The 22767-nt window shown below is 41.1% G+C and overlaps 1 protein-coding gene across 6 annotated transcripts; it reads right to left on the bottom strand.

The window, feature by feature from the left end:
• Window positions 1-1009: 1009 nt before the first annotated feature.
• kdm1a (lysine (K)-specific demethylase 1a) lies at window positions 1010-22765 on the bottom strand. 6 transcript variants are annotated; one of them, XM_061895998.1, is made up of 22 exons: window positions 22615-22689; window positions 19332-19368; window positions 18667-18957; window positions 18289-18457; window positions 17840-17973; window positions 17654-17732; window positions 17445-17537; window positions 14052-14158; window positions 13845-13926; window positions 13598-13692; window positions 11970-11987; window positions 10910-11052; window positions 10686-10776; window positions 10415-10549; window positions 6917-6990; window positions 4147-4258; window positions 3931-4063; window positions 3668-3855; window positions 1925-2039; window positions 1734-1861; window positions 1507-1653; window positions 1010-1436 (listed from the first exon to the last, which is right to left on the bottom strand). In XM_061895998.1, exons 2-22 carry the CDS (start codon window positions 19359-19361, stop codon window positions 1221-1223), a joined length of 2580 nt encoding a protein of 859 aa, XP_061751982.1. In that variant the 5' UTR covers window positions 19362-19368; window positions 22615-22689; the 3' UTR covers window positions 1010-1220. The 6 variants fall into 6 exon arrangements, with proteins under 6 accessions (XP_061751982.1, XP_061751983.1, XP_061751984.1 ...); XM_061895999.1 differs by having other exon boundaries at window positions 18289-18454; XM_061896000.1 differs by lacking the exon at window positions 19332-19368 and having other exon boundaries at window positions 22615-22765.
• Window positions 22766-22767: the final 2 nt, after the last annotated feature.

Here is a 22767-nt window from a genome sequence, read left to right as displayed (position 1 = left end):
CTGAGGGATCAAAAGTCCGTAATTTCATCGCATAAGTGCAGTGATTTCTCCAGATTCTCTGAACCTTTTGATGATTTCACGGACCGTGGATGGTAAAATCCCTAAATTCCTTGCAGTAGCTCGTTGAGAAATGTTGTTCTAAAACTGTTCGATAATTTGCTTACAAAGTGGTGACCCTCGCCCCGTCCTTGTTTGTGAATTACTTAGCATTTCATGGAAGCTGTTTTTATACCCAATCATGGCACCCACCTGTTCCCAATTAGCCTGCACACCTGTGGGATGTTTGATGAGCATTCCTCAACTTTATCAGTATTTATTGTCACCTTTCCCAACTTCTTTGTCACGTGTTGCTGGCATCAAATTCTAAAGTTAATGATTATTTGCAAAAAAAAAAAAGTTTACCAGTTTGAACATCAAATATGTTGTCTTTGTAGCACATTCAACTGAATATGGGTTGAAAAGGATTTGCAAATCATTGTATTCCGTTTATATTTACTTCTAACACAAGTTCCCAACTCATATGGAAACGGGGTTTGTACTTTAAATTCACATCTAAGGCCTCCATTCATATCATTAGAATTCTTAGTTCCTAGATTAGTAGACGGGCTTCACGGTGGAAGAGGGGTTAGTGCGTCTGCCTCACAATACGAAGGTCCTGCAGTCCTGGGTTCGAATCCAGGCTCGGGATCTTTCTGTGAGGAGTTTGCATGTTCTCCCCGTGAATGCGTGGGTTCCCTCCGGGTACTCCGGCTTCCTCCCACTTCCAAAGACATGCACCTGGGGATAGGTTGATTGGCAACACTAAAATTGGCCCTAGTGTGTGAATGTGAGTGTGAATGTTGTCTATCTGTGTTGGCCCTGCGATGAGGTGGCGACTTGTCCAGGGTGTACCCCGCCTTCCGCCCAATTGTAGCTGAGATAGGCGCCAAAGCCCCCCGCGACCCCGAACGGGAATAAGCGGCAGAAAATGGATGGATGGATAGATTAGTAGAGAAAAAAATCCTTTCAATTTGCATTTTCAATCTTTTAATAAGAAAACACAAAAGCATCTGACGACAAACGAATGAAATCTTTTCAATAAATCTTTTTAATACAAACTATGCTACACTTTGCAAATCATACTCAGGTCGTTGAATTCATTCTTTCACGTCTTCATCATGCGCCTTTTTTTTTTTTGGAATGTGTAGGATAGAAAACATCGGGCTTGACAGTCTAAATGTTCAGACGACGACGGCGGCGGCGGGCTGAGCTTGAGGCGGGTTGCTGGCGGCTGTGGCGGTTGTGGGCGTGGCCTGTCTGGGTAGCGTGTACATGGCGCCCAGGAACTGGTCGGCGATGCGTCCGGCTTCGCGCAGCCCGCTGAGGAGGGCTCCGTGAACCGTGGCGGGGTAGTTTCTGATGGTGTGCTCGCCGGCGAAGAACAGCCGCGGAACGGGCTGTAAAATAAGACGGCGTGTGAGAGAGTGATTTAAACAATGGTGCGCTCGATGCTGGTCGTGTGCTCACTTGAGACGCTCCTGGGATGGCGGGCCCGGGCGTGATGGGTTGAGCCATGAGGTCGTAGTCGTTACCGGAAGATCCCGCCGCCACGTACGAATAGGAGCCTCGCGCCCAAGGGTCGGCGCGCCAACGTGTCACCACCGTTTCCTTCGGCTGCCATGGCAACAAAACACACATCCCAGTGAAGTGTGTGTGTGTGTGTGTGTGACCCATCGGGTTGAAAAAGTCATTACCTGAGGCACGGCGCTACTGCCGAATATCCCTTTCAGAATGGCGAGGCAGCGTCCCACGATGACATCATCGCTGATGTTCTCCATAATGCCGGCCGCCTCGCCCGCCATCAGAGCCAGCAGGATGGGAGCTGAGTGAGGAGACCGAACATGAGTGATTTTTTCACACCTCCACTTTGGTGAGAAAGGTTTACCTTTGTAAAGGTTCCAGAACAAGAAGAGCTCGCCGCGACTCGCCGTGGTGGAACCCACGTGGCCGAACAAGTTGACGCTGGGATCCCAGAACACGCGGTCGAAACATAACACCACCTGCAAAACACACACAGGGGAGCGTGGACTCATGGGAATTATCATTCAAACGACGGATGGAAGTGAAGTGAATTATATTTATATAGCGCTTTTCTCCAGTGACTCAAAGCGCTTTACGTAGTGAAACCCAATATCTAAGTTACATTTAAACCAGTGTGGGTGGCACTGGGAGCAGGTGTCTTGCCCAAGGACACAACGGCAGAGACTCGGATGGTGGAAGCGGGGATCGAACCTGGAACCCTCAAGTTGCTGTCACGGCCTCTCTACCAACTGAGCCGTACCGTCCCTATACCGGAAGGAGTTCATCCGCTCTGATATGGCGTGACGTGCTGTTGCTAGGCAGACTTTATGACAAAGGAATTACAAGTGCTTGGAAGGATGGAGGGAGTTCATACAGGAACCCACAAAGCCAACAGGTTACATGCTGTTAAGCAGTTTGTGTGCAAAGGCTTGTTTACACAGGAATTATAAGGAGTCTACTTCCAAAGAAATTGAGAGAGTTCACACAAGTACTGAAGTGCCGTCACATAAGAACCAAAAGGAGTTCACACAACTACAGAAAACTATTCATAAAAGAACCAGGAGTTCATACAAGACCAAAAAGGAGTTCAGCGAAACATTATTACAGTGGGGCAAAAAAGTATTTACTCAGCAACCGATTGTGGAAGTTCTCCCACTTAAAATGATGACAGAGGTCTGTAATTTTTATGTAGCACTTTTCTCGACACTCATAGCGCTTCACAGAGAAATGAGAACCCATCATTCATTCACCCCTGGTGGTGGTAAGCTACTTTCAGAGCCACAGCTGCCCTGGGGTAGAGTGACGGAAGCGTGGCTGCCAGTTTGCGCCTACCACCCCCCTCTGACCACTCATCATTCATTCACTAGTGGGCAAGGGTAAAGTGTCCTGCCCAAGGACACAATGGCAGTGATTAGGATGTCAAGAGGCAGGGAGCGAACCTGCAACCCTCAGGATTCTGGCACGGCCGCGCCACCCACTATGCCATGCCATCCATCCATTTTACTACCACTTGTCCCTTTTAGGGGTCGCGGGGTGCTGGAGCCTATCTCAGCTGCATTCGGGCGGAAGGTGGTATACACCCTGGACATGTCGCCACCTTATTACAGGGCCAACACAGATAGACAGACAACATTCACACTCTAGGGCCAATTTAGTGTTGCCAATCAACCTATCCCCAGGTGCATGTCTTTGGAGGTGGAAGGAAGCCGGAGTACCCGGAGGAAAACCCACGCAGTCACGAGGAGAACATGCAAACTCCACACAGAAAGGTCCTTCGTATAGTGAGGCACATGCACTAACCCCTGTACCCCTGTGCTGCCCATGCCGCCCTCATTAATGTGTGTTTGAGTCCTACATCAGCTGATGCTCTCCAGTCTTGCTGCAGTGATTAAAGCGCCCTCTGTTGGACACAGAGCGCTTTGCAGCAGGTTGCGTAATAATGCAGTGTGCTGCGGCAGAAGCGGGACATCAACTCGGGGGTGACGCAGTAAGGAGCTGAGCCCCTCGCCTCCACCAGTAGACCAGGGTAAGGACACGGTAAGTAATACTGGTGTGTCCTTGTTGACACTGGCACAAGCAGAGAAAAGCATGAGAGCGCCCCTTTTACCTTGTTGAGGTTTCCAAAGCCCATCCTCTGTATGGCGGCCGTCTTCCATTCGGGCAGCGGCGGCACAAACTGCACGGCGGGCGGCTGCTGCTTGAGCACGCCGAGCGGCAGCGTGCACAGCACCGCGTCGCACTTGTAGATGAAGGTCTGGGTGGCGGAGCGAGTGTTGACGGCGATCACCTCGCAGCCTGCAGGGAGATCAAACTACAGTAAAAAAAACAAAAAAAAAAACAAGGCACGCGAGAAAAGAATCAACCACTTACCTGAAGCAGTGTAGCGAACCTGTCGCACCGCTGTGTTGAGTTTGATGTCCAGGCCCTCTGCTAGTGCCACGGGCACACAGGAGTAACCGTTCCTCACGGTCAGGTGACTGCCGGTGAACTCGAAGTCGTCATCCTGCGGGGAGGCGGGGATGGAGTTGCACCACACGGTGAGGCCGGCGGCCATGTTTGTTCACGGTCGGCAAGGATGAAACATACCTGATCCCAGTGTTTGAGTGAAAGGGTGGAGAGGGGCGTTGCGTTGGCAAACTCCAGGTTGGCAAAGTGCCAGTCGAGAATCTGGCGGTCTCTGGACGACAGGTAGACGTCACTGTGGGCGGACAAGGAGAAGTGGAGAGATTAGTACGACACTTTTACAACTACAATTATCCTAAACTCCAATTCAAGTATGTACTTTAATGATGCGTTGCACAAACAAGGCCTCCACTCATACAGATGCAGTGCCTCAAATCAATCACCAGACCTTTAAACATGATGATTCCAGCAGGCATCTGCGAAGGTATTTTAAAGGCCTACTGAAACCCACTACTACCAACCACGCAGTATGATAGTTTATGTATCAATGATGAAATATTAAAATTGCAACACATGCCAATACGGCCGCTTTAGTGTACTAAATTGCAATTTTAAATTTCCCGCGTGGTATCCTGTTGAAAACGTCACGGAATGATGACATGTATGATGACGTGTGCGCGTAACGTCTCGGGTTGTAGCGGATATTTTTTTCCAGACCAATCCAAGCTATAAGTAGTTTGCTTTAATCGCATAATTACACAGTATTCTGGACATCTGTGTTGCTGATTCTTTTGCAATTTGTTCAATTAATAATGGAGAAGTCAAAGTAGAAAGATGGAGGTGGGAAGTGGTGCACTGCAGCTGCCATTAGCAACACAAACACAGCCGGTGTTTCCTTGTTTAAAATTCCCCATGGTGAAGCTTTACTATGGAACAGAGCGGTCAAGCGAACATGGATCCCGACCACATGTCAACCGGCAGGTTTCGATGAGAAAACTGTGCTAATAAGTCAGCTCTTACCGGAGACATCAGCGGAGCTTGCGTCCTGCTGCAGCTGCTGCGGACTATTACCTCCTCCCACCGGAGACACCCGCGGAACACACCCGTGGCCACACCCCTCCGACTTACAGGTACTATATAATCTCACTAAAACACTAGTAGCACAATAGGCAGATAAGGAATTTTCCAGAATTATTCTAGTAAATGTGTCTAATAACATTTGAATTGCTCTCACTGTCCTCGCCTATTTTTTTTTTTTTAACTTTTTTTTTTTTCCCTAGTCCTTTTGCTCTCATTATCCTCATCCACTAATCTTTCATCCTCGCTCAAATTAATGGGGAAATTTTCGCTTTCTCGGTCCGAATCGGTCTGGCTGCTGGTGGCTATGATTATAAACGATGTGAGGAGCCCTACAACCCGTGCCGTAACGCGCACATTGTCTGCTGCTTCCGGTACAGGCAAGGCTGTTTTATTAGCGACCAAAAGTTGCGAACTTAATCGTCTATTCTCTACTAAATCCTTTCAGCAAAAATATGGCAATATCGCAAAATGATCAAGTATGACACATAAAATGGACCCGCTATCCTAGTTTAAATAAGAAAATCTAATTTCAGTAGGCTTTTAATGCAACTTGAAAGGGAACTGCACTTTTTGGGGGAATTTTGCCTATCGTTCACAATCATTATGAAAGACGGATGTATTTTTTTTAATGCATTCAAAATATTAAATAAACGTAAATATAAGTCCATTTACAGCGCAGCCAATGGGAGGTCCTCTATTCCGCCTATAAAACCCAATAAATAACCATTCAAAAGGTGCCAATAATACTTCTTCCTCCAAACACGACAAGTTGAGTTTATACCAAAAAGTTTTATTTTGGTTTCATCTGACCACATGACATTCTCCCAATCCTCTGCTGTATCATCCATGTAGCCATTTTGGTATAAACTCAACTCGTCGTGTTTGGAGGAAGAAAAATACTCAGTTGCATCCCAAGAACACCATACCTACTGTGAAGCATGGGGGTGGAAACATCATGCTTTGGGGCTGTTTTTCTGCTAAGGGGAGAGGACGATTGACCCGTGTTAAGGAAAGAATGAATGGGGCCATGTATCATGAGATTTTGAGCCAAAACCTCCTTCCATCAGTGAGAGCTTTGAATGTTTGACCAAATACTTATTTTACACCATAATTTACAAATAAATTCTTTAAAATTCCTACAATGTGAATTTGTGGATTTTTTTTTCACATTCTGTCTCTCACAGTTGAAGTGTACCTATGATGAAAATGACAGACCTCTGTCATCATTTTAAATGGGAGAACTTGCACAATCGGTGCCTGACTAAATACTTTTTTGCCCCATTGTACCATATTGTAATTGAATGCATGTTCAAAATATAACCATAACATTAACCATACTACATTACCTTGTGTTTACATATTAAGCCTGAACTTGTGTGCGTGAATGCTAGCGGTCCCACCTTCACCCACAGAAACAAAGACAGTGCAGCCTTTTTGAAGCAATATGAAAAGAACGCAAGCATGCACGGACATGACAATTTCATTTATCCTTCCATTTACTACCTCTGCCAGGAAATGATGTATTATGGGATTTGTTTGTCTTGTCCGTTAGCAACATGGCTCAAACGGTTAAGGGTGAATTTTGATCACACTTTCAAAAAATGTCAGAGGTGGGGTAAGATAAGGCCTGGCAAAGAAGTGTAATCTCTAAGAGTTTTTTCTAGTTTTACTGTTACTGTTTTTTGGTCACTTCCAGACATCCATGAAAAAAAATTTGTCATGGCCAACTATGCAAATAAAACAATGACGTTGAGATAAAGTGCATTCCTTCACCGAGCCACTATTGGGGGAAATTTTTTATGTTTTTAATGTGAATGCTTGTCCCTGCTTCTTGCTTGTAAGTAGTGAAGAGAACATTGTGGGTTTTGGATACCTGGGTGGGTTGGCCTCCAGCTCCTGGAGCTTTTCCTCCAGCTTCCCCTGCAGCTCCTGCAACTCATCATATTCCTGCAAAGGGAAGGGCAAAGCAACACAGGATGTGTCATACAGTATAAGTTCCCACACAGTCTGATTATAACTAAGATAGTCCGTCATTGCAGCCAACTGGAGCGACTAAGAATAACATAATATACGACTGTAATACCGTGACCATGTATGCACACATAATTACACACACACACACACACACACACACACACACACACACACACACACAACAGAAGCCGCAGAGTTTGGCTAACAAGCTAAAGTGTTCATAAGGTGTCGAAGAGTGCCGGTCCAAATTATGCGCGCACACGTCCAGCTGAAAATACGTGTGGGTTCTTGGAGTGGTTTGAGGCACAGCAGATGACTCCTTTGCAGACATCAGCTGTGTTTAAAAAAGCTAAACCCTACGTTCTAAAATATACGCTCAAGAGGTGATTTATCTGCGCCCAAAAATAAAAACGCCAGCACCCGTAGCTAATAATACACCCTGCCAAGGCATTAAACCACTTAAACATAGCCTGTCTACTTTAGGTTCGATAGCGCCACATTAAAAGAGCTGCATATAACAACCCTGCTACCAATTATAAACTTGAAGTGATGCGGGTCACCTCCTGACCTCGGCATACAGCTACCAATCAGAGCGGAAACTATAAATGTGCTACAATCATAGACGCTATGTAACGTCAAGCCGCAAGGACATTTGGAACCAGTTAGCTTCTGAACGTGACAACGAGAGCTTTGAGTGGAATATTCTAATTGAAACTCCAGTCGAGACGTCTGACGAAGGAATCTGATGCATTTCGTCTACAGTAGGCAAGGGATTTATATAGCTTCATTCCTGGGTGGATCTCACATGGGGGATAATTTTTTTGCAATGTAGTCTGCTAAAAAAAGGTCGGAAAGTGCCACTCTACATAGCAACTGACGCTGTGGCCAAAGTTAGCATTATCACACAACACATTTTAAGGTATTCAATGTTTTACTGCCATCTGGCCACTGCAGATGCCTCCAATTCGTCACGGCTCATGCGTCAGGTAGATTACAGTGAATGGGGCCATTTGAATCCCCTTCCTACTGTATATCATGTAGTGGCTGTGTTTTAATTCACACTCTTCCAGATGTACACTACTCATGCATAAGTTAGAAGTTCAACAACATTCAATGAGCCGTTGGTTGCACTCAAATGGTAATTGTGCAGCCTCAATTGTCGCCATCTTGGCTGCAATGTAGAAAGGGAGGACTATTATAAAGTAAGTTTATGTAAAATTGAAACAACAGATTTGGCCTACGATACAGATTTTATTTATAATCGGTATATTGCATGTCGGTTATACATTCTAGCCGTGTCCCGCACAATTAAGAGCAACAGGCTGCAATAAGCTACAACAAATTTGTCACCGATGCAAGGTGGCTTCCTGACAGAATTGGCTAGCAAGCGCAGTTAGCGCAGTTAAAGTATGTCTAAACATCGCAGAAAAGCTCACAAGTTACAAATCTTCGCCTCTATGGTCGCAAACAAGCAATGTTTATTACAGGTATTATATCACTGGAGGGCTGAAGGATGGGAAATAGGTACACATGCAACAAGAAACCCTGCTAACCGTAAAGCTACCTGGAATATAAAGTAGCAAAACAGAAAAAAAAAGTGCTTAGTACACTTTAACACAAGTCTAATTGGAAGCGCGTTACAGCGGAGAGCAACAGACTATGAACAGGAAATTAGCAAGCAGACTAGTAAGGGTCTGTACAGACATTAATACAATAACTACACTGAACGTACGTGTCTGAAAACCAGAAATTACACAATATGTTACTGCATAAGTGGTAGCAGCCAATCAGCAGCCAAAGGAGGAGCAACTCTAAAGTGTTTTAAAATAGTATTTTTGGGTGTCCCGATCAGATATTTATATCAGTCCCATATCAGCGAAAAGAGAGCAGTGGATTATATCGGCTAGAATCTAAAATCTCTGATACAAACAGTACTTGTACAAAGCTGAATATCCAGTAAACATCTAAATGTTCTCCAATAAGCACACAAGGTTGGTGTTTTCAAGTATCATTTACAAAAAGGTTAACATGGTAGGCTATAGGCAACTAAAAGCTAGCAGCTAGACAACAGCTAAGCACACTATAGCACACAAATTAGACATGCGTAGTAGTAAGTGTCCTTAAATAAACAACATTTGTCAATATATACACTTTTCCAAAAATGATAGTACTGCATATAAAGTCATCAAGGCAGTGTATTAGAAAGTATCCAGTAATAACTGTGTCCACAACATTCAACTTACTGCGTCAGAAGCTTAACTTAATGAATTGCGGCCAAAAAGAAATTACCACGCCACTTTAAGACGATAAGAGCTCATTCAATAAATAGATTAGTGTTGTTCATACGTATTGTTGTCTGTTGGACTAATTTCACTTATTCAATACTTTTTTTACCATTCTACACTATAAAATAAATGTAATTATGATTCGTGCTAATATCGTATCAAATTGATATTGGTCAAAGAATAACTTTTGATATATATTTTGATTCTTTGAAACGTACATCACAATATTGATTTTAGCCTATGTAGCCCATCTCTAAAGGAGTGGTTTCATTTCACAATTAAAAAGGAGGGAAGAGGAAGCGGATAAATATTGGGATTGTCATTTCTGTTAACGAAGTCATATCGTGATGTTCTTTCAACATTTTAAAAACTTCCTTGTGGTCTACGATAAAATGTAATGGTGGTTATTTGGTCAAGATTTAGTTAAGATTATGTTTCATCTTCAAACTGCTTTATGACCGTCTCTACAGGATGCGTGTTTTGTGAGCGCTCTTATTTACGTGGCTCCACTTCGACTGTGTCTTCTTACAGTCATCTTTGTTATAGTCTTTAGCGCTTCCATAGAGTCTGAAAGGGATAAGTTCTAACACACTTCTTTGTATTAGAAATGGCAACAGCGGAGGATGCATGTGCATGTACAAGCCAGCCTGCCCCACAGCAAGTGGATAGAGAGAAATAAGGAACTTATTGAATACAGATTTCGTACAAAACTCTCCGGGTATGTGCTGACGTCACATGTTGGAAAAACGTCACAAATTGGGAAAATTCCAAACAAACCATTTGGAAAAAGTATGAAGGAAATATAAATATAAATGGCTTCTAGATGCACCCATGGTTTGATTTCAAATTTTCGGGGCTTATGCAGTTCCCAAACACACAAAAACAGGTACCAATAGGTAAGAAATGTTGATTTTGCCTATTAGGTCCCCTTTAAGTGCGTAAATCAATGACACAGTCGATTTGGGACACTGTCACCTTCAAGACATTGGCGCCCCCTAGACCTATGTTTACTAAATATACACATATTGAAGTATAAGTACAGAAGTGTGCGAAATGAGTCACTTATTAGTGTTGTGTTGTTTTTGTGTGTGTTTGTTTATGTGTGAGCTCACTTTGCAGAGGGCAGTCAGGTCTCTGTGCTTGCTCTTCACCAGGAACTCAGCCGTGATGTCTCTTGGTGGTTTGACCTCGCTGGCCTCTTTGTACTGCTGATGGAGCTCCTTCACACGCTCCTTCGTGGACACCATCTGAGTGCAGAAAGATCAGGTGGTATCATGGAGTTTAAAGACTTGTATAGCTCTTTAATGTTAAAGAGCTATACAAGTATAACGCATTTACCATTTGCAAGTTGTCCAACAGTGGACTTTTCGATTGCTCGTTTACCTTGTTGAGTAGATCTCTGAGCTCTTCTTGGGTCTTCACAATCTTATTCCAGTGTTCTATTTGCTCATCCTTTACATGCTTCTCCTGCAGCCTGCACAGCAATACACGCGGTGTGAGCAAGCATGCTTTAGTGTCCAGCAGTGTGACAATGAGAATGTTTTATGACTTACGAAGACGACTGATACTTCTGCAACTAGCTGTATGTAAAGAATATCAGCACTTACTGTATGACCACCTCCAGGGCTTGTCCCAGCGAGACAGGCTTGTTGTTGAGGAAGTTGAAATCGAGCTGATGGCTCAGGAAGGAGGTGGCCTCCAGTAACCTGTTGAACTCCTGCTCCACCATCTCGTCTTTTTCTTTTGGCACCTAAACACACACATGCCTAGAGTTATTCCACAGAAGAATTTCAAAAGGGACACATATTCCTAATGAATATATCACAACAAAATGATGCAACGATATAAAAATGTTGATTATCGTAACCAAAATTATTACGGTTATCATTTTTATCACGGTATTGTTGAATGAGCACAAAGGTACTCATACACACTTATAACAAACTTGTAATTTTTTTAAAATTGTAATACAATAAATAAATAGCCACACAATATACTTTCTTGTCAGAATAAATGTTATATTATAAAATTGAGAGAGCCATATTATTTTCATTTCGTGTTTGAATATGTTTATATTCTTCTGTTTTAACTTGTAAATGCTTTAGTACTTTTTTAATGACAAAGAAAAAAGACATCCAGTTTATGTGATGTCATGCAAATGTAGTTCTTATTCAAGTATAGATCGATCTCTTTCCTAAGAGAGCACAGTCTTTAGGTTTAATGTGCACAATCGAAAAAATCTTAGTTGCTCGGACAGTAAAGTTTTCATGCAAGTTTAGATTGGGAATCTAGTTTTCAACGGGGGAAAAAGGGTTAATGTGTCCTGCATTTATTTATGTTAGAATTTAAGCTTGTGTGCACTAAATTGCTTCTGCGGTAAATGAGCAGTGTCACCGGTCCGTGAGTTTATCAAAGTGTTTGTGAGTTTTTATCACGATACCATTTATTGTTACATCCCCAGACGTAACAAGGGGTTCATTAACAAGGGGTGGAGCCACACTAGTTAAATAATGGTAGTGAGCATGTGCAGACTGAATAAGTTAAGAATAAGTGAAGAATACAAAAATCTGCCATTAAAAGTTACAAAAGAAAACACTGGGAAACTAAACAATACACAATGTATCCACAAGAACTAATAAAATAAAAAAATAAAAAAACAATACATACACTTGTGCACCGTTCACCCTTTAGTTGTTCACCAAAATATTGGAAGTGGTTGGAGAAAGGGAGGGTGGAGGGAAGGGGAGGAGAGAGAACAAATTGATTAAACAAAGAAAAGTCAAACTTGTACATGTCATTTTGTCTCTGGAGAGAGGTTCAGGTGATGCCTTGGAACCCCTCCAACCTAAAAACCTAACTACTGTTAATGACTTTAGGCTCTGTCCGTTTTGTTGAGGAGGGGAAATAAAGCCAGTCTGTTGTGTTTCCAAAGGTTCAGTGAAAGGTCGATTCATGCCTCAATCCCGCTAGGGCTAAAAGGGACCTTAATGTGGTTTTATGTTGTTGGACTACAAATATAAAATGCCACTGTAGGTACAATGACATCCTGTGTTTCGCAACTTGCAACAAGCAGACAAACACACCATTCCTCAAACAGTTGGCAGTAATAGATAAAATTCCGCTATTAAATTGCTGAATGTGTCTACGAGCAAATACGGGGGCTTCAAAATGTATTCTTAATTATTGATTGTATTTGAAACACAAAAACACCACACCTCAAATAGATGCAAGCTATTGACTGCGAGTCACAGGGGATTATTTTATTAGGTGTACACAATAAATATCTGATAATTATCGGGCCGATATGAGTAATTATGATGTCATACAATAAATCTTATAACATTAAAAATATAGCTTTGATAACCAATTTAAAACTAACGGTCCAATTAAGCTTGATTACCCGTACGATGTTGTTGGTGGGTTAAGTTTAGCAACTATAGCGTCCTTTTTGTCCTATGTGCCGTCCTGTAATAAACTTCCACTGAACTTTTGTAAATAAACATAGCATTGATCGTGTGGGATTTTCACTGTTGAAGAGGAAGACTTCTCGAGTGCTATATTTGCACCAAATGTTTTGCAAAAATGCAAAAACAGTGTGATTCAACACATTAAACCTTATTAGCCAACTGCAAACACCAGCATCACTACAATGGTGTTTTGCTTAAGAAAATGCTCAAAAGGCATCAACAAAGAAAGGCTCCCCTCCGAGCCGCATTTGGACGCCCCTGATCTAACTAAACACTAGTACAGTCTCTAATAACATCAGATGAAAAAGTCACTAAAAGGATTGGAGAAGTCTCTAGAACCAGTACATTGTACAATAAGCAGCAAATATTGAAAAATCGAGCAATGTGATATTAGCAACAATATGTTAATACTAATTAATAATAACAGATTTGTTTTTATATTTCTGTACACTTTTTTAGCCTTTGGAGAAAAAAAAAATGTGCATAATTGCAGATTATGCAAGTTAGATGCCCCCGTCACCACAGATATGTTGGCAATTTGGGGGAAACACTGCAGAAGGAAATATTGAAATCATGTATTTCTTAATTCCATTAAAATTTTCATGATAAAAAAAACAAACACTTAGTACCTCATAAAAATCATAAAAACTTAAAAAAAGTGGTTATGGTCCGCACTTGAACCAGCAAATGAACTGCAAAATATTCCTGAGCTGTTAATCTGAATTGAACTCCTGAAATCAAACAACTTTTACACTTAATTCTTGTTTACTGAGATGCACCTCTATAATATGGCTTAAAGAGTTGAGTGAGCATGTGGTGAAAACTCACAGCCTGGCCATTGGCTTCATACAGCGGACACTTCTGCTTGATCTTGGCCAGCTCCATGTTAACCTGCTTGCTGACCACCGCCATGGGGTTCCCTCCTGAACAAGCAGACAATCCAGACATGAGATGCATTATTCATAGAAAACGGTACCCTCTGCAGGCTGATCTAAAAACTACAGCAAAATATATTTACAAAAGTCCCAGAAGGCACAGATTAGGGCTACAATGTAGGATCTTCATAAATTATTACCTAGGCCAGTCACCACCATGGCGCCTAAATCAGCAACATAGTTGCCCTTCCTAAATGTGGCCACTCTACCTCCAACACGGTCCTAAGGGAAAAAAAAAAACATGACTTTAAATGTCAAACCTCTGAACCAACGGATAACTGTTACATTGTAGTAAGGCAGTAAAAAATATTATTCATGCTATGAATTATACCTGGACACATACATACCCTGGCTTCTAATACTGTGACATCCATCCCAAAACTCTGCAGCTGGCGGGCTGCGGCCAGGCCCGATACTCCTCCTCCGATCACTATGACCTTTCCAGTCTTCTTGGCTGTAACAAGAAAATGGCCAATGTAAAGGTTCTCGGTTTTTGTAACGCATTTCCATAATTTATTTTTCAACACTTGAACACATCATTAGAGAAAACTTGTATTTGTACATTTGCATTGTTCACAAATGCATCTTATATTATTGCATTTAAAAATTATTTTGAACAAAGAAATACTTTAAGATGTTGTTGAATTGAATGGCGGTTAACTGGAGGCCTGGCATACAGTATACAGTGGAACCCATCTCAGTCGATGCTCCTCAGATTGCCTGACACTAATCAACATTGTTGTTGACACAAGCTAAACGAGCCAACTAGTTATAGTTGCACATTTATTTACCAAAAAATGGGCAATAATGAGGGATATTTTGAACTTCTGGCAGTTTGTTGACATTGTTTTCCTCCATTAGTTTTTATTTTAAATCTTGTGTTAGTTCTGTCAAACACTTATTGTTATAAATTAAATTAATCATGATTAATCACAGTTGCTACAAAAACATTGCTTAACTTACCTGTGCTACCCTAGTTGACAACATTGCCGGCAGATAAAATCCGCCAGCCTTGTTTGTCTTATACTGCTTGCTGTTTATGTACTATTAAAATTTTTGTTAGTGGCTGCCTCAAAAACGTGTTTTTCTTTCAGGTGGTATTTTAAACTTAAAAGAAAACTCCTCATTGCAATATATGCAAATTACCTTGGTTTTATTTGAAGTCCCATCTGTGTTTTGAAGCAAAGTTTGGCAGCAAACATACCAGTGGTAGTTATCGTGACCAAAATGATTATGGTTATCATTATTATCACGGTATTGTTGAACGTGCTCAAAAGGTGATTATACACAAACTGAAATATTTTGACCGGGTTCAATTCTAAAGAATAACTAAAATAAATAGACACGCTGTTATAAAACCCACTATTTTGCATGTTTTGTGTTTCTTATGCTTCACTAATGGTGTTTTAGTCTTTGTGTTTTATTTGTTTTAATGGCTAAGCTTTCATTTTTGTAAATATTGGTTTGCGCTGTAGAACTTTAAGAGGTATTTAAATGAAAAGTGCGTGGCAAAACAAATCTATTGTTATTAACTATCATTTATAGTGAGTGTTGTCCTACTTTGTTCAGCAGTCCTTGGATGCACCGCAAAAACAGCACCATTAAAACACCTGTCTCATAACCCTCGATCACTCACACTTAAAGAGCATAGCTTGTAAGTTCAATGTGCACATCTACATATCTTAGTTGCTCACACAGCAATGTGTTTATATGAATTTTGATTGGGGTATGTCATTTCTTAATGGGGAAAGACCCTTGTTTCATGTTACCATTTAAGGTAGCGAGCTGGCGCCAGTCAGTCTGAATTTATCAATTACGGTTTGGTGATCATTTTAGTCTAAAACAGTACTACTAACCATCAGAAGTTATCTCGCAGTTAATAATATTATTTTGCTTTGTAATGACGTACACATTAACCTGATCACTGCCTGAATAACAACCCACACGCCTTTGAAATAACATCCGTGGTTAAGGTAAATGACCAGGTGCAGTCATAATCAATTGCATGATTAATTTATGTTCATACATGAGAAATGTGATCGTATTTTGTGATTAATCGCATGTGTTAACTTTGACAGCCCTAGTTTTAATACATTTTATTCTCCTGTCGAACCGATCTGCCTCTTAGTTGCTGTGGTAGATAGAGCCCAAATCAGTACTGCCATGCTTATATTTGAGGCTTACTTCGCACTGAGCAGGGAGCCACTGTGTACACCTTGTAGTGCTGTATAATTTGACAGTAGGTATGTCTCCATTGTCGTTTAATGCTGCTTATTGATAAATAGGAAGTAGCCAACACAAAAACAGTCTGATTTACTATACCAATGACTCCATTGAGTCTCAAATTTCATGTTAACTAAAGTGGTCGACATTAGGTTAAGCAGGCAATCTTAAACGAGTTTGACTGCAGTGCCCACTATTTGAGGAAGTAGACTTCTGGGTTTCCCCTACATGTAAATGATTGTGGCGTTACAACTTAAAAACATAAAAACAAGGTATTAAATAAATGGATATACGATATAAATTCTATTATTGACATACTATTGGCCATCAAAAATTTGAAAAAAAAAAAAAAAAGTTCCTCTATGCTTTATTTTGGGGGGGATGTGAATCGGAATCATCTGTCAGCAGTCCTACAGTTTACCGTGCACCTGAACGGAGTTGGCATCCGGCAAAAGTAAGGAGAGAAAGTTGAAGAGAATGTTAGCTAATGCATTTTTTTGTTCAAGCTTGTGCAAACAACCCTAATTTTGACATTACTACCAACATCATCTAACTTTAACCGTGTGTGTGTGGACGGGGAGATTTCTCCGTGTACTCCAGCTTCCTCCCACACTCAAAAATGTGCATAATAGATTCATTGTAGACTGTAAATCGTCCATAGGACAGGTATGAAAGTGAGTGTGAATGATTGATTGTCTATATGTACCCTGTGATTGGCCCTGCTAATTTTTGTTAGCCTGTCAATGAGCCGGTCCATTGTACGTTAGCCAACCTTCATGTTAAATAATTGTTTTGGTTTTTTTCAGTTTATTCCAAACTATATTATTAATTTAATGTGATTCCTACATGTGTGTGCACTTCATGTGTATACAGTATATAATGTACTTTCCTTAATGTGCTTAGTTTTACAGTGACTTTGTTGTGGGGAATATGAATAAACCTCCTTTAGTTATTTTTCTTTCATCACTAACTGAAAAGACTGTTTACATATTTGCCACACTCAATTTTAACATTCGGGGAGGGCAGAATATAGTGTTGCCGGTGTTACCTTTTGCAATGAGCAGCAACAATTTAAAAATAGAGCAAAACAATATAAGAAAAATATGTTACAACTACAATAAACTAATAATGTTTTAAATATACGTAACACATTTTTCTGACTTTTCTTGAACAAGAGTACCTAAACTACAGCCCACTGTTTACCTTTTAAAAGAAAATATGAGGTGGTGAGGTGTTTCCTGCCTTTCGCCCGAGTGCAGCTGAGATAGGCTATAGCACCCCCCGCAACCTCAGGAGGGACAAGCGGTAGGAAATGGATGGATGGATATGCATCATCACCAAAAAAATGATCATGTCATAAATATGATGTCATATTGACCACGCCCCACCGCCACAATCTGGGGAAACCCTGCACGTTGTATTTTAAATCATAGCATAAACACATACTGCTCTATGGTAATAATTCCATTGCAGTAAGATATTACTAAAGTGTATTTCTTTTTCATGAGTTAACTCACTTGGTAAAGGCTTAACCCTCTTGTAAATGCCAAAATTGATCAGCCCGTGCCTTTCCAGGTAGCTGTGTATCCTATGGACCAGCACAGCATCACCTAAAAGTGAACAAAATATGAAATTACAAAGGCACAACAACAAAAAAACAAACACACACAAAAAATATATATATATTATACACACACACACACACACACACACACTAGTGGCTTACTGTTGTAGGGAGCTTCAAGCTGCTGTGCGGTGGCCTCAAAGGTCAGCTGGATCTTGGGGTTGTCCAGCCACAGTTGAAGCTAGAAGGTGTTAAAAAAACATGGGCTTAAAATGCTGTATTTCAATTAGTTTATGAAGAATCGTGTAACTTTGGAAGGTGAGGTCATGCAAGTACAGGCGCACTTACTGTGCGGTTGCGGATGTAGAGGAACACCTTCTGTGTCTGTTGGGGTCCGCTGATGATGTCAGGGAAGCAGGCAGCCTCCTGGGATGTCATGCGGTCGTGAGGGAGGCGGCTCTGAAAAGCGGCTCCTTCTACTCCTAATTATGGACATAGTGTTAATGGCGGTCTCAAACATAACTACAGTGGAATATTTTAAGTTGAAAGCCCCTCTGGTTGTACGATTGAATTGCAAGGGCTAATTCTGCACATTTGCCTTTTTGGGACTGAATGACTCCAGTGTAACCAGATGTAAATGTTTGTGTATTTCACTTATTTACTTTCACTTATTTTAAAAGAAAATGCTCATATACCCGCAGTTTGACCCTGGAACAATTTAAAGCGATTTCCATTATTTCCTGTGGCAACAATTGTTGAAAGATTATCCATTTTTTATGAACGGAACACGGACACACCCGATGGTTCCTCTGGTTCACTATCATTCTCTTCCTCTGGGGGAGGAGCTGGCGGCGGGATGACCTGCTTCCGCTCTTTCTCCGCTTTGGCGTTCCGCTCTTCCTCAGAGTAATATTCGTCCTCAGACAGATTGGCCAGGCTCTCGTCCATCTCGCGGTACTCCACCTGCAACAGTAGGCACAATAAAAGCATCATTAAAACCCTCGTTTCTATTAGCGATTTCTTGGATTACTCACACGTTTCTATCTTCTCAGGCTTGATTGGTCAATGGTGTTGGTTGTAAGTATAATTCATTTCAATGATACCCCTTTACTACTGTACTTGCAATGTGCTTACTGCTTCTAAAGCAGGAAGGTACTCAATTTTCAAATATTTACTTTTTGCCGCTTGCGCCGACTTGTCCTGCGGACTTCGGCCGAGTCCGGATCCAGAACACCGGGGCCTCCTCCTTGGTGAGATAAAGGGGCTCCCCCTGACTCGCCACTCGGAGAAGATCTTTCCTTTTTCTTTACATCCATAGCGACGGAGACTGAAGCACCCATTTGGACATCAGAACCAGGGGCCCTGTCGCCTCCAGCTCCACCCGCAGAGGATGAAGAGGACGAGGAGGAGGACCCTGCATCTGATTTTTTACTCGACAACATGATGGAGGATGTTGGAGGCCTCTCCTGTGTGGGAGTGGAGGGACACAATAAGAAAGGCTCAAATTGCAATCCCACAATCCATACTGTAAAAGATGAATGTGATGACCTGTGGCTCTGTAAGCTGTGGAAGTACAAAATAACCAGTGCACGCGTGATGGTGTGGGTTAAAAAAATGGATGCATACGTGTGTAATAACAAAGAGCAGAAAATGTAAGAACTCATGTCTGATGATCACGTTTCATGTTAATCAGTGTTACAGCATGCTAATAACCACAAACCACCACCCAAAGGATTGGCTAGATGGAATAAATACAGCGGTTGTCTGTGCAAGAATGATATGATTTAATTTGTTTTGTGAAATGGAGGCTCTATGGCACAATAACCTTGTCTTGTTTTACCCATTTCTCCGTGCACCTGGTAATATCCATTCAAACGCTAAGAGATGAAGACAGAACCAGAATAGCAATGTTATGGACAAAAATGGCCGTTTTCACACGACAACGTTAAAGTGCAACAAAAAAAGAAAGGAATTTGATGTTTTATTTATGTAAGCCAGGGGTGTCCAAACTTTTTCCACTGAGGGCCACACACGGAAAAATTAAACCATGCGGAGGCCGTTTTGATATTTTTCATTTTCAAACCATAATAAAATGTATGGATTCTTTTTTTTTTTACCTTTAGGACTCCCAGGGACCACAGAGGGTCTCCGTCATTAACATGTTAAAAATAAGTCAAATTATTATTCTCATTTTTTATGTAATGCTTACAGTAAATCTCTATATCAACTTCAGGTTGATATAAAGTAAAACAAACAAAAATTTAAAAAAAAGGTTTTATGCCTTTTCAGTCAAAGACAACTTAGTTTTTTATAGTAAAACTGAAATATGCAATATTTCCCCCATTGCCCAAAACATTCAGAAAGCAATGTTTGATCGGAAGTAATTGGAGCCCTAAAAAGATCAATAATGTAGGACACCATTGATTTAAATGTATTATTATTTCTAAGTAATCACAGTAAAAAAAAAAAAAAAATCCCACTAAATATCTTTGGGATCCAAAAGGTCCCCCACTCGTAAAGTGTTACATTTTTATTATTATTTGTTTTACTTTCAACACTTAAGTTACGAGATCAACTTCAGATATATCTGTCGATTTTACTTTTGACCTATTTAGTAGAGAAAATCGACGATAAAGCTCACATCACAGATTGTCAGACTCCTCCCATCCACCCATTGATTACAATCATGGACGCCAGCAGCGCGAGCGATTCTGACCGAGAAAGCAACAATTTCCCCATTAATTGGAGCGAGGATGAAAGATTCATGTTTGAGGATATTGATAGTGACGGACTACAAAAAAAAAAAAAGGGGGGGGGGCCGGCTCCGGGCGACGGCAGTGTGAGCGTTTCAGATGTTATTACACACATGTACTAGGATAATTCTGGAAGATCCCTTATCTGCTTGTTGTTTTAATATTGTTTTAGTGAGATTTTAAAGATTGTAAAGTAAAGATTGTAAAGCCACACCTCGAGGTCGGATGGCTGCGTTGAACACACTGTGTCTCAGAGAGAAGCCAAGGAGCCAAGCTCACAGCTGCTGCAGAATGACGAATAATCCACGGATGTCTTCGGTAAGATATATATCACAATTTCCCCATCCAACAACATGCTGGTTGACGTAGAGAAAACATGTTCTCTTGACCGCTCTGCTTTCACAACAGACAAAGAAACGCCGGCTGGGTCTCGGTACTAAAGACAGCTAGAATCCACCGCTTTCCACAAACAGCATTGTTCTTTATAGTCTCCATTATTAAGTGGACAAATTGCAAATGATTCAGCAACACCAATGTCCAAAATACTGTATAATTATACGGTTAAGGCAGATGACTTTTAGCTGTGTGTGTGCGCAGCGCTAATATTTCCTCACAGTCCGTGACGTCACGGGTATAGGTCATCATTCCGCGACGTTTTCAAAAAGAAACTCCCGGGAAATTTAAAATTGCAATTTAGTAAACTAAAAAGGCCGTATTGGCATGTGTTGCAATGTTAATATTTCATCATTGATATATAAACTATCAGACTGTGTGGTCGGTAGTAGTGGGTTTCAGTAGGCCTTTAAATAGGTCAATAAATCTTTATAAAAATGTTTTTCTTTTTTTAGCATTGGCAACAAGAGCAAAATAAAGAAAAAGAAAAACAAACAACCTGAATGGTAGCTTTGTGTCCACATTGCAACTTTTCCCCGTTAGATTTCACTTCATTCTACTTTTTTATTTTTGCAATAGCATTTTTAGAATGTGTGGCGGGCCACTAAACAATTAGCTGCGGGCCGCAAATGGCCCCCGGGCCGCACTTTGGACACCCCTGTAAGCTACAGTGGGGCAAAAAAGTATTTAGTCAGCCACCGATTGTGCAAGTTCTCCCACTTAAAATGATGACAGAGGTCTGTAATTTTCATCATAGGTACACTTCAACTGTGAGAGACAGAATGTGAAAAAAAAATCCAGGAATTCACATTGTAGGAATTTGAAATAATTTATTTGTAAATTATGGTGGAAAATAAGTATTTGGCCAATCATTCAAAGCTCTCACTGATGGAAGGAGGTTTTGGCTTAAAATCTCTTTGATACATGGCCCCATTCATTCCTTAAACACGGATCAATCGTCCTGTCCCCTTAGCAGAAAAACAGCCCCAAAGCATGATGTTTCCACCCCCATGCTTCACAGTAGGTATGGTGTTCTTTGGATGCAACTCCGTATTCTTCTTCCTCCAAACACGACGAGTTGAGTTTATACCAAAATAGATACATGGATGATACAGCAGAGGATTGGGAGAATGTCAAAATAGAACTTTTTGGTATAAACTCAACTCGTCGTGTTTGGAGGAAGAAGAATACTGAGTTGCATCCCAAAAACACCATACCTATTGTGAAGCATGGGGGTGGAAACATCATGCTTTGGGGCTGTTTTTCTGCTAAGGGGACAGGACGATCGATCGTGTTAAGGAAGGAATGAATGGGGCCAAATATCGTGAGTTTTTGAGCCAAAACCTCCTTCCATCAGTGAGAGCTTTGAATGGTTGGCCAAATACCTTTTTTTCCACCATAATTTACAAATAAATTATTTAGAATTCATACAATGTGAATTCCTGGATGTTTTTTTTCACATTCTGTCTCTCACAGTTGAAGTGTACGTATGATAAAAATTACAGACCTCTGTCATCATTTTAAATGGGAGAACTCGCACAATCGGTGGCTGACTAAATACTTTTTGCCCCACTGTAAATGTCAACGACCATTTGCGGCATAGAACCCCCGTTACCATCTGGACAATGCTAGCAGCACAATCATTACTTGAGACGTCAAATTTGCTCGAGCAATCTTATAATAGCACCGAGACATAAAAAAACATATGATTTATGAGTAGCAACAACTGGAATTCAACCATTCACTTTGTGACCTAAAAATATAGAAAATGTCCCATCCCCTTGACTATAGCAAGCTACATTAGCTGCTAACAATGAGCTCAAGCTAGCGTTCGCCCAGTAGCAGGTGCTACACGAATAAAAAACACACTCTGTACCGATAATGTCGCAATATACGTCAATACAAACTATTCTCAGTCCCACATTATCATTTGCAGAAATAAAAGTATACGTGAATTATGATAAATATGGACATTACCTCGCAATCCTCCGCAGATGTCAACACAAAAGACCACACAGTTGTTGACTCCTTCAAGAGAACTCAACGCGGATTGGAGGAGCGTGATAGCCTTCCAACAAGAACAACTAACATGATTGGCTCAAAAAGCTGTCAGTCAAAATAAAAACCGGA

Source organism: Nerophis ophidion, linkage group LG03, assembly GCF_033978795.1.
Source record: "Nerophis ophidion isolate RoL-2023_Sa linkage group LG03, RoL_Noph_v1.0, whole genome shotgun sequence".
Taxonomy (NCBI): Eukaryota; Metazoa; Chordata; class Actinopteri; order Syngnathiformes; family Syngnathidae; genus Nerophis; species Nerophis ophidion.
The sequence above is the reverse complement of the archived record's forward strand: the minus strand, read 5'-3'. Positions and strand labels throughout refer to the sequence as shown.

What these genes read in the sequence shown, in the direction of transcription:
- kdm1a (XM_061895996.1), bottom strand. Translation starts at nt 19,361, where the DNA reads ATGGATATTACCAGGTGCACGGAGAAATGGGTAAAACAAGACAAG. An exon ending in TCAGAGATCTACTCAACAAG is followed by an intron (nt 10,550 to 10,685) that starts GTAAACGAGCAA and finishes TTCTGCACTCAG; the next exon opens with ATGGTGTCCACGAAGGAGCG. An exon ending in CCATCCCAGGAGCGTCTCAA is followed by an intron (nt 1,437 to 1,506) that starts GTGAGCACACGA and finishes CTTATTTTACAG; the next exon opens with CCCGTTCCGCGGCTGTTCTT.